The 12,344-nt window shown below is 51.9% G+C and overlaps 1 protein-coding gene across 12 annotated transcripts in view; it reads left to right on the plus strand.

Annotated features, from left to right (window-relative positions):
• Nucleotides 1–4,243: 4,243 nt before the first annotated feature.
• ANK1 (ankyrin 1) overlaps nucleotides 4,244–12,344 on the plus strand; it is a 96,910-nt gene continuing 88,809 nt past the window's right edge. For 3 of the 12 annotated variants that reach the window (XR_009538278.1, XM_060136526.1, XM_060136527.1), the window contains exons 1-2: nucleotides 4,244–4,767; nucleotides 10,414–10,515. Coding sequence is in view for 10 of the 12 variants with exons in the window: in XM_060136526.1 (XP_059992509.1) it covers nucleotides 4,729–4,767; nucleotides 10,414–10,515 (141 nt within the window). In the remaining 2 variants the exon portion in view is untranslated. The remainder of the gene's footprint in view (nucleotides 4,768–10,413; nucleotides 10,516–12,344) is intronic. The other 9 variants (XM_060136520.1, XM_060136523.1, XM_060136525.1 and 6 more) reach the window with 5 other exon arrangements.

Below are 12,344 nucleotides of genomic sequence, written 5' to 3' on the forward strand. Positions count from 1 at the left end.
CAGGGGGGCCCCGGAGCCGTGCCAGGCTCCCACTCCATCCGGGGGTTCTGCATGCTGCATCCCTTTCTTCTCCCCACACTGTCTCCTCCTGATGTAGCTGATATAGCCTGGAGGAAAGAACTCCACGGCCATAGCCTCCAGCACCTCATTACGCTTGTCTGTGAGGAACTGCAGAGACAGCTGGTAAAATATTTAGCACGATGGAAAAAAACTGCACACGCCATGAACCTGGAAGATAGAACAAGGGGTCCTTACCAAGCACCCCTGGTCTTTTCCTTTAGCCCATCAATTCCTTTCTGGTCCTTTGCCTTGGTTGTTTGCTTTGGTTTCAGTGATTCTCACAGGCAATCTCCCGGGTACACTAAATACCTGTAATAAAAGCGCAGCCCTAAGGTACGAAAAAAATTAGGAAACAGGCAAGGAGCAGTTGTCGAAGGGTATGGGAGTGATGGAGGGTTGAGGAGGGACAGTCAATTAATGGTAAAAAAAAAAAGTAAGGGCTTATCTTTCTGAATCCCTAGAGCCCAAAGAAACCCTTCCAAGTCATCTAGTTTATCCTGCGCTTCTCTACACCATATCAAATGATGAGTTACGTTTCTCTGCTACCCCGAAGATCCCCAGCAAAGATTCAGCTCTTTCTGAATAATGAGCTCTGTTAAGTCACATCCCTTACCACTGGAAAAAATTCTTTCTTTCTGATCTAAACCTTCTCCACATCAATTTAACCCCATGATTTACAGTTTCCTTATGACCTGAGGAAATGTTCATACAGCAGTCAGCACCACTGCCCAGGTCTGTGCTAGTCACATAGGGGAGCAGGTGGGAAAAGTGAAGCAGAGGGACTGGGAATACAGGACACGTGAACCAAGCTGCCTCTACCTGTAGGAAGCTTATAATTGAATCATGGTGGTTATGGCACCTGGAAAGGGGTACCATAGAAGTAGTCCCAATCTGAGACCCAGACTCTAGTGCTGGAGGGGTTTACATCTTAAGGGCTATCTCCTTGAGCCTTCTCTTCTTTAATGTCGATCATCCCAGGTCCTTTAACCTCAGGCCTTATTGGGTAACGTGCCTGAAGTTGTTTCCTTCTTCTCCTCTTGGGCTTTGTCCGACTCTGCGTATCTAAGTTGCAAAACCTCAACCCTACTGAGGTCACAACCAGAGTCAAGAATTCTTGGCAGTCCTTGCGGAGCAACTGAGCCCTTGCACCACAACTAGTGAGCCTGCACTCTAGAGCCTGCGAGCCACAACTACTGAGCCCACGTGTCACAACTACTGAAGCACGCTTGCCTAGAGCTCGTGCTCCGCAACAAGAGAAACCACTGCAATGAGAAGCCCGCGCACCACAACGAAGAGTAGCCCCCACTCGCCGCAACTAGAGAAAACCCGCGGGCAGCAACCAAGACCCAGCACGGCCAAAAAAAAACAAACAGAATTTTGGGCAGTCCTGAGTACTCAAGTCCTCTGATAATACCTCAGTCCCTCTCCCATTCTCTCAACAGTACCATGGGCTGTATTCAGCTTCTGGTCCACTATGACTAGTTCATCCTTTTTCTTTGTGATTTTATATAACCCATAGCAATTATGGTATAAAGAACCCGGGGCTTAGGAGTTATACTACCTGGGTATCAGAATTGGGCTGGGAATTTTTGCTATTTAACTTTGAACATTTCACTTTACGTGTAAGATCTCAGTTCATCTCACCTTTAAAATAGATGTGCTGTCTAGAAAGAATCCTCAAAATTCAGTAATCAGAAAACAAACAACCCAATTTAAAAATCGGCAAAAGATTTGAACAGATACATCACCAAAGAAGTCATGTGAATGGCAAGTCGGCCCCTGAAAAGATGTTCAGCCTCATTAGTTATGAGGCAATGCAAATCAAAACCACAATGAAATACTCCTACACATCTATTAGAATGTCTAAACTAAGGCTAACTGTACCAAGTGCTGGTAAGGGTAGGGACCAACGGGAGGGGCTACAAAGGGGCAGAAGGAAACTTTTGGAGGTGATTTTGGAGGTACATTGTCTTGATTGTAGAGATGGTTTTATATATATATATATGTATATATATATATATATAAACTTACTAAATGGTACATTTTAAATATGCAGTTTACAGTGTGTTGGTTACACTTCAACACGGCTGTTAAAAATGGTCTATTTTTCAGTCCATCGTGTGAGTCAATTGAATTGGTGCTTTTGAAACTGTTATATTGTTCATATTGTTCATCTGCCATTTGAGTAGGGCATTTCTCTCTCTCTAAATATTAATGTTGGAACAGTGCTTTGGAATCCCTTGAGATACTGCACTGGGCTATGATCAGGGCTGTTCCAGTAACCATAATTTATTAATTGAAGCTCTCTATGTAGAGGCTTTTAGCAAATCTGAGAAGCAGTTTTAAGAAGCACAGAGCAAGAGACCTGGAGGGTGACCCGTGTCTTTAAAATGTGTGCATTTTTGTGCTTGGAGAAGGGGCCGTGGTGACTCCCCCAGCCAGACACCTGCCTTTGGTACAGGGGTGTGGCGTTTTCCACCTTGCAGAGGTTGCCTGTCCTCTGATGGTGTTGAGGGTCTCAGGCCTGGAAAATTCTGATGCCGCTGTCTTCAAATTCCAGTGTTTTCATCCACATGGGAGAGGTTAGTTGCATTATACGCTTCAGATCACTCTTTTTCGGCAACATCCTGTCCTTCTCTCTTGATCTTTATTTATTCCATTTATTTGGGACGTTCCCCTAATTGTCGAATGGATTTGAAGAGCACCTTACTTTTTTTCTTTTACTTGAAGTAGAGATAGTTTATAATATTATACTAGTTTTTAGTTTCAGGTGTACAGCATAGTGATTTAATATTTTTATAGATTATACTCCATTTAAAGTTATCACAAAATATCGGCTATATTCCCTGTGCTGTACATTACATCCTCATATCTTATTTATATTATACCCAGTAGTTTGTACCTCTTAATTCCCTTCCCCTATCTTGCCCTTCCCTCACCCCTCTCCCCACTGGTAAGCACTAGTTTTCTGTATCTGTAAATCTATTTCTGTTCTGTTAATATTCATTTGTTTTACGGTTCCGTTTCCACATATAAGTGAAAAAGCATAGTGTTTGTCCTTCTCTGTCTGACTCAGTTTCACTAAACATAATACCCTCCAGGTCCATTCATGTTGTTGCCAATGGTAAAATTTCATTCTTTTTCATGGCTGAGTAATATTCCATTGTATCTATGTACCACATCTTCTGTATCCATTCCTCTTTTGATGGACACTTAGGTTGCTTCCACGTCTTGGCTATTGTAAATAGTGCTGCTATGAACACTGAGGTGCATGCAAATTGGTGTTTTTGTTTCTTTGGATAAACAGCCAGGAGTGAAATTGCTGGATCATATGGTAGTCCTATTTTTAGTTTTCTGAGGAACCTCCATACTGTTTTCCACAGTGGCTCCACCAATTTACAAGAGCACCTTACCATGGAAAACACTCAGTTTTTTCTAACCTCAGGGTATCCCGCGCGTTGTCCCCTCCTGGCACTGGGCACACTTGGGCTGGGGATCTTGTCAGTGTTGCTAATGGAAGGGCTTTGGGTCAGCTGGCCCCTCTGTTTACTGGTAGTAACCTTGGTCCTGACCTTAACCTCCCTGGGCTCAGCTTCTCCATCCACACAACTACAATAGCATCTTCTACCTCAAGAGGCGCCTGCGACGGTTAAATGAGGTAACGCAATATGTCCTTCACCTAATAGGTACTCAGTGGGTTCATTCTTCCCAAACACACAGCTGTCCGGTGCCCCCCATGCTTCGGGGCAGGAGGGGTGGGAAAAGAGCATTTGGTGTCGTGTCTAAACTGCTATTTGAAGAGAGCATGAAGCTGGGCTCATGATACAGAACATCCAGGTTGGGACAAGCAGTATCGCCAGCGGCTGTGACAATCTCTGTCACTGCTTCTGCTGGCCATTGCTCATCACTCAGCGTAATCCCTGGTGTCACCGCCCCCCCCCAACACACACATGCTCTTGACATCTGTCCCCGAAATGACCACACGAAAAGGTGAGGGTGGTCCCGGAGCAGAATCTGGGACTTCCTCCGGCCTTGGGTGACATTCCCTAAAACAGCGTCAGACTGGGGGGATGAGGGAGACGTAGTAACAGATCCGCGTCTCAGCTTCACTCCGCCTCGCGGCTCCCGGCAGCAGCTGGAAGAGGCTGATGAGCTGGCATCTCAGGACACGCTGCAAGAGCTGGAAACATGCAGATCGGTGATGGGGCATAAATAGCCTCTGCTGAGCTCGTCCTGGCCGTCTCCGCCGGCCCCGGGGCCCACTCACCCGGGCGGTCGGGGAGACAAGAGGCAGGGCGGGAGCGCCATGCAGCGTGGAGCTCCTCACCTCGCCTGGACGTGTGCGCCTCCCGCCTGCCGCCGCAGGACGCGGCCCTCCACGCGCCCGCGCCGCGGGGCTCGGCCGCAGGGGCCTCGTCTCCGGAGATCGCTCCGCGTTACCTTTCGCGTCAGACGCGAGGATGAGGAGGAAATGAAGAGGCCCCACTAGCGGCTGGCGGGCGGGCGCCAGGGTACGCGCGCCGGAGCCCAGCCGAGCCGAGGCGAGCGGCGGGCGCCTGTATTTTTAGCCTGATGCCGCTTAACTTGCGGGCGCTCCGCGCGCAGCCGAGCAGATAACGGGGGAGGGGAGCCGGCCGCGGCCTCGGATTTCCGCGCCGGCGCCGGACGATGGCAGCGCGACCGCGCAGGTCGGGTCCAGACGCCGCGGTGAGTGCCAGGCCGGCCCGCGCCGGGCGGGGTCCCTGCCGCCGCGCCCCCTGCCGCGGGCTCGTCGGGCGCCGGCCACCAACTTTCCCGGCGCGGGCGCGGGCGAGGACGCGCGCCAGCCGCCCTACTGTTGCCTCACGTCCGCGGGCGCCGAGGCTTCTAGCGGGATCCAGAGGAAAATTCCTCTGGCCTGGAGGCCGCCGCCGCGGAGGGGCTGGTGCCGGGAGGCGGCCGGACCCGTGGCCGGGCGGCCGGGCGGGCGCGCGGAGGTGCCTGGAGGACAGTCCCGCGGGGCTGACTCTGCGGTGCGGGGCGACCGGCCGCCCCTCGCGGGGACCAACTCGGACCTGCGGGGATGCCCCGGCCTTGGCCTTGGCCGGAGAAGGGCCGCCTCGGGCGCCCGCGGCACGCCTGAGCCCTAGACCTTAGAAACACGAGCGCCCAGAGGTCCAGAGTCAGCGGGAAATGAATGGGGGTGAGAGGGAGCCGGGGGACCCCCCGGCGAGCTGTGCACTGTCCCCATTTTATTAATGGAATTGAGGTCTGGGAACTTGTGCGAGGCACAGCATCAAGTGGCGGAGCGGGGCTTCACGCCAGGCCTGTCCAACGTCAGGGTCCACTGTGGCTTTTCTCACATCCTGCATCACCCAGCCTCCCAGCATGAGGCTGGAAGAGCGCAGGAACGGACGGGGTTTTCCCCAAGGCCTTGTACTTGTGCGGAGAGGTCATAAGAGGACCTGGGACTCTGGCTTACACATCTCGTTTCCTCAGTGACACCTTTAATAGCACAACTTTCTGGAAAGAAAAATGAAAGAAACCTAATGAAAGCGCACACTGGGGCCCAGGGTTCACTTCTGTTTCTCTGTCGTCAGTAGCCTAATGCAGGGGCCGCACAGGTGTGTGCGGGCGGGCACTGCCTGTTCTTTCTTGGAGGCCCGACCTGGGCTCCAAGGAGCACCCGGGCGCTGAGTATGAAGACACTCTCAGATGTGAAGGGCACCTCCCATATACAGGCCAAACGCCGCCTGCTGTACTTGGTCTTCCGGATGTGCTGCAGCCCCTCAGGAAAAGGTCCAGAACCTCTACTGGGAGTTCTGACAGTGACTCTGCCTTTTGCCCAAGCAAGACCCTTTGGGAAGGAGATACTGTCTTATCACTGTTTACAGAAATTAATGAGAGCTCAGTTTCCATTCATCTTTTGAGATGAGATTTTGCACTGGGAGACCTTGAAAAAGTCAGTCGTGATTTGTTCTGGGAAAACTGAGGCCATCTCAAGCCCCAGAGAAGGCGTGAGGAGGCCCTGGGTTCTCCCACCTGGTCTAAACCTAGACTCCACCTGGCTCCGGTGTTTCGGCAGCCTCCCCTGCCCCTGGGTGCAGACTTGCTGACATTGAGCTCCCTGCTTCCGGCGCTCCCTCCCCGGACACTGGAGTCCCCTCTGCTACTTATCTATTGCTATATTCGTATCTGCCCCCCTCAGGAAGTGCAAGTTTAATAATAGTCGGGCGTCTCAGGTAACCAAGGGTTCACCTCCCTTTTCTGACGAGCAGCCCCGATGAGAACTTGAGTCCCAAGAGGAATTCCATTCCCTTCCTTTCCCCTCTGCTTCCTTCCTCCTGAAGCGAGGGCTGAAGTGGGCACAGCCTCTGAGTGCTGAGAGGCGGAAGGCTCTCTCCAGCCAGAGCTGAACTGGAGTGGAATCTCTGGGCACTAGAACATGGCTAGTGAGGAAGCACTACTTAGATTCCTGCCCAGCCAGGATTCGCTGTGTGACCTCGGACAAGATGCTTAACGTCTCTGTGACCCATTTACCTCATCTGTGAAGAGGAGACAATGAAAGTACCTGCCTCTGGGGATTATTGGGAGGAGCCAGTGAAGTCGTTGGTGCAGAGGGCTTAACACACAGGAAGGGCTTTATAAAGGTGACTTGTTTCATTGTGAAAAGAAGTTCGGGGACATCACGTGGGTTAATCTGTAGGGATGTGGGCCGGGTATGCAATGAGATGTGTGTGACCCCTCCTCCCCTCAGTGCCGGCAGTTTCCTCAAGGGTAAAATTAGGTTAAAATAAAGCTCAAGATGAGGAAGGGGCAAAGGCGCAAGTGGGCAGCCTTGGTGTGGGTGCTCAGAGGGGTGACAGCTCTCGGTGGTGGTACAGGGTTCAGGGCCATCGTGGACTGATTTTTCTGGACGCAACGAGCGGCTTTCTTTAGCTCCTCTGGTCTCTCCGCACAGAGAGGCCTCTCTGAGGCTGCCCTGCAGGGACGGGGCGCTCAGGGAGGGCCGGGGACTCTGCTCCAATTTATCCTAGCGCTGAGCTAGTCTGGTTCGTATTTTGTCATTATTGTTGTTTTTCTGGTTGGTATGTACTCAGGTAAATATTCTGAATGGAGCATATTGGATTCTTTTGACTCTCTTTCTGCCCTACTGGGTTACAGGCTGTTCCTAGACGCACCAGGAAACGGCACCTAGGACAGGTCATTAAGTTGCAGGAAACTGAGTTAGAGATTCAGCAGAACAAGATGGCAAGAGTGGGTCTCATATTCCAAAGAGGGCCATTTGCCCTGCAGCTGAAGTATTCTCTGGCACCCAGGAGGTGCCCACTGCATGCCTGTGGAATAGATCACTTTCTAACTCTATCACTTTGCTTGTCAAGTCACGAGGGCAGAGACCTATATTCAGGATTTTTACTCTCTCTCTTTGCCCTAGCAGGATTCTGGACTTGAAACAGGACCTCAGGAAATAAGTTGTAGAATTAAAACTGGGGGGTACACAGTGGAATGACACCGTTATTACCTATAATCCACCTGTAAGATACCCTGAGGATCCTACCTGGGTCCTGACGACTCTATGCCCAGAGAAGACTGAAAAGAAAATGAAAAAGCCTTAGCAATTGAACTTCACCTCTAACTATCTAGGTGACCTTAGCCGGTCACTTTATTTTTACCATCAGTTTTATCATCAGGGAACGGAAGGCCTGGGACTGGATGATTCCTTCCTAGAGGCCTGTCTTGGCCTCAACGCAGCAGGTCAGGGTCAGAGCCGGGACCTGCCAGGGACCCTTTCTCTGCCATAGATTCACAGTTTAATTGGGAAAGGCATGGGGGCCCTCCCAGCCCCTACACCTGTCATGGGTTTCCGGTCACCCTCAGGTTTGAAATCGCTGAGAATGCACCTCGGGGTCAAGGGCAGTAGGCAGGTTTTGGCTTGATTCAGGGAGTCCTGGGCTGAATCCCTGAGTGTTAACTAACACAGAACTTGGGCATGTTATTAACCTCTCCAGACCTCAGTTTTGGCACCTCTAAAATGGACATAATAATTATACCTGCCTCACAGGTTGTGATCAGGATTGAAAGATAGAATTGATTGATATTAGTATTATAATTTCATGGTTCAATTAGACACACAACAGAAACTATTGAGCCTTCTTCACCTCATCCAGATTGGGCTTCCCCAGCCCTCCGTGTATCTGCTTGTCTGTCTGTCATAAATATTCTCCTTTGCTTCCTAGATTCAATGCTTTGAATAGTGACAGTGTCCTTAGTTGGTGTTACCTCTATTTGTATCCACCATGCTTAGGTTTTCATCCCACATCCTATGATTGTGGTTTGGACAAGTGGGAGATGTGTCTCTCTCTAATACTCTCATTTTGGGGAAATAATGTACTATATTTTTTTCCAGACAGCTGAGTCCAGACAGGCTTTCTGAACCAGCAGGCACAGACAGACATTTTCAGAGGGACTGAACCTTAGCCTGATTTTTCTGGGAATCCAGCTCATGAGGAACCAACAGATTAATCCTCGCCTGAGGTGGCAGGGACGGGGGCACGGGGCAGCCCTCCGGTGTGAAGATCTGTAAGGCTGGAGAATCTTTCCTGCCCTGGATTAACTGTTTAATTGGTGAAGGTGTGCAGGCCTGCTTTGGTTTCATTGTAGGACGCTGAGATTGTCGGCTGTAGACTTTGAATCTAACATGTTTAGGGACCGTCATCCCTGTGACTGCTCTAACAGAGTACCACAAACCTGGTGGCTTAAAACGGGAGAAGTATCTTCTCTCACAGTCCGGAGGGCAGAGGTCTGAATCAGGGTGTTAGCAGAGCCACGCTCCCTCCGGAGGCTCCAGGGCAGACTGCTCTTGACCGCTTCTAGCTTCTAGCTTCTGCTGCTTGCCAGCTTCCTTGGCTCGTGGCCGCTTCACTCTGACCTCTCGTGTGTGTGCGTGTGTGTGTGTGTGTGTGTGTGTGTGACTGTGTTCTTCTGTCTTTTGTAAGGACACTTATCACTGGATTTAGGGCCAACCTAGGTAATCTAGGACAATCTCATCTCAAGACCCATAACATAATTACATCTGCGAAGACGCTTTTTGCAAGTAAGGTCACATTCAGAGGCTCCAGGGGTTAGGGTGCAGGCGTATCTTGGGGGGCCACGGTTCAGCCCACTACAGCACGTTCTTGGAGGAGGGGAGCGTGGAAGCAGACAGAGCACCCCTGGGTGGATCTTCTGGAGGAACGGCATAAGCCCCCCAACCTCCCCCCACTTCACACGTGGCTTGTCACCTGACAGTTCTCACCTGTTAAACTCACCCAGAGTGCACACCGTGTGCGAGCACCGTGCTCTGCGCTTGTGCTGATGTAATAATTATAGTCATGTATAATATTTCCTTTCAGCTTCACAGCCAGGCCTTGTCCCCCTCCCTCCCTGGCTTACAGATAAGAATACAGGAGCAGAGGTACCTGCAGACTGTAGGGCCCCCCTAGACGCAGGGGAGCTGCTCGGAGCCCCTGCAGTTGTCTTCCATTCCCCCAGCTCTCATTCATCTCTAATACAAACCAATGTCCTGGGCAGGGTCTGGATGTGCCTGTAGGTGTCTGAGCCTCAGCATACAGACCCCAAGTGCTTTACTGTCATTCAGGAAAACTGGAGAGGGGCACCTGCCGGCTCAGGTGGCAGAGCCAGACCGCCTGCTGTGCCTCTTCCCTGCTGTGTGAACCTGCACAAGTCACTTGGGCTCTCTGGGCCTCCGTTCCCTCATCTGTAAAATAGGGACGGCAATAGTACTTACCTCTTGGGGATATTTTAAATGACGAAATGCATCTGTGTGTGTGTGTGTTGATACGTATTATATGTCAAGTGCCGATAATGGTTCTGGGCACGTAGTAAGGGCTACGCGCTGTTTACTTAAAAACAAAACCACAGAATAGCACCGAAGAGCTTGCGTGTGGTTCCTGTGGTCCCTCCAGCTGTGACTCAGTGGGTGGGGCCGGGCAGTGAGCTTTGGGCTCCTCAGGAGGAGGGCGGAGCCCGTGGAGGCATGGAGGCAGTGAGACGCCAGGCCTGCTGAGCGGTCACTGGTGGAATGGGAACCCTCTCGAAGGCCGGCCCCTCCCGGGTCCTAGCCAAGATCGCTTGCTCATAAAAACACCAACAGGAAGGGAGGCTGAGCTCTAAAGGCTGCCCCGCACGTGGGCGGAGAGCAGTCTGTCCAGGGGCTCCAGGCCCGTACGCGCCTGGGGACCATGGTGGGCACCTGAACAGGAGGGTGTGCTGGCTGCCGCCGTGACCTTGGCCCTTTTTCACAGCTCTGGGCTTGAATGGATCGTGAGATCTTTGTCACACAGACCCACTCACAGCTTCTCTTTCTCCTCACAGGCCGATGCTGCTACCAGCTTTCTGAGGGCAGCAAGATCAGGTAACTTGGACAAAGCTTTGGATCACCTGCGGAATGGGGTAGACATTAACACCTGTAATCAGGTAAGTGAGATGCAGGGTGCAGGCAGGCATGTAGTCTCTGAAGAGCGACTCTTGCCTGGTGCCCTTTCCTGAAGGCTTGAATCTGCCTCTGTTCACCTTTTCCCAGTGGCCTCAAACATCCCTCGGGGCTCCCGCCCGCTGAAGGCCCTAACCTTCAGCAGTGCGGGAGTTTGTGGCCCTGCAGCGGCCCAGGGCCCCATAGAGAAGCGCTGGTGCCTGAACAGTGTGGGCTGCACCCGGCTCCATCCCCTGCGGCCTCTCCCCTTAGAAGTCTCCGGCTGGTCCCTGCTCAGTCTTAAAATTTGTGGCCTTTGAAAGTGGGCTGGAGGAAGGGCCTTTGAAGGATGCTGTGTCAGTGGTGACATTCATCTCCTTTGTCCACCAGCGGGCTTTGTGGGTGTGCTGCTGGGCTGAGAAGGAAACAGTGCTGAGGACTTGCTCTGTCCTATGCTGACAGAGACTGAGAACTAGTGCGGCTGAAAGGGCTTCTCTGGATGTTTCTGGTGCTGAGTGACAGGGCTTGGTTTGGAGAGGGGGAGGGGACTGAAAGTGTGCGGGATGGATCGGAAGACAGAGAGTCAGGTTTGGGGCCAGAAATCTAGGCACTGACTGAATAGAGAGCATCTTACTCCCAAGGAGGAGGACAGGGGTGTGGCGAGGGCCCTGGATGGATGACTTTTGTTGTGTTTGTTTGTTTCTGCCAGTTGTTCACGTACACAGCTGATTCCGTTTCTGATTGAGAAGAAAGTTACCAATTGTGACTTCTTAAAAAATCATCTTAACCATTAAAAAAATTGTTCTTAATTGTGGTGAAAAGCACATAACATGGAATCGACCATCTTAAGCGTTTGTAAGTGTACAGTTCAGTGGCCTTAAGTACGTCCATGGATGTCACCACACTCCATCCCCAGGGCTCTTTTCATCTCATAAAACTGAGACTCTGCACCCATTAAACAGCAGCTCGCCCTTCCCTCCTCTCCAGCCCCTGGAGACCACCAACCTCCTGTCTGCCTCTAGGAATCTGATTGCTCCAGGTACCTCACGCATAACAGTGGACTCATGCAGTGTATGTCTTTTGTAACTGGCTTATTTCACGGAGCACGGTGTCCTCAGGGTCCATCCGTGTTGTGCTGGACTGGATGACTTTTACAAGCCAGCAGGGGAAATACCAGGAATGCAGCTTAAGTTTTCCGCTGGCGGCGTGCCTCTGGCCCCGGCCCCTCAGCCTCACTTTCCTGGCCCTCATCCTACTTAAGGTGTACAATACCCTGTGCCAAGACTCCTTTTGGATCCAGTTGGTCTTCTGTGGTCTAAATCCACAGCTGGAAGATCAGAGAGGATGGGGCGGGGGTGGTGGTGTGATGGGGAACAAGTAGGTGTGTGATACGAAGGAGCAGCCATGGCCGTGAACTTCAGAGGGGAGACAGGCGTGTGGACAGACTTGGGGGTGCAAACTAGATGGGGAGAAGCAAAGCCCCCTTCTGTCATCCCTCCACCCAAATATCCCAGCCTGCGCGCGTCCACAGGCCTGAGGACATTCGAGGTGATTCTAAGTAAACGTACAGCCCTAAAGGTCGCCTTTGGAGAGGTTGACACTCTGGACCCGTTGCTTTCATGGGGAGAGACAGTAGGAGCGAAGTCTGGGGGCCACGGGAGAGTCCTGAGGTCAGAGGGCTCAGGAGAGGGGCTGTGTGAGTTGTCCTTGCGGTGTCGCCAACCACCCCCCAGCCCCGTGGGGACACCCGCGGATGCATCTCTGGGCGGCAGGGATGCGAGTTCTGGCTTCCTTTGTTCAGGCCCAGAAACCCAGCTGAGTGTCCGCAGTGCAC

The sequence above is a fragment of the Lagenorhynchus albirostris genome, chromosome 21, assembly GCF_949774975.1.
Source record: "Lagenorhynchus albirostris chromosome 21, mLagAlb1.1, whole genome shotgun sequence".
NCBI lineage: Eukaryota > Metazoa > Chordata > Mammalia > Artiodactyla > Delphinidae > Lagenorhynchus > Lagenorhynchus albirostris.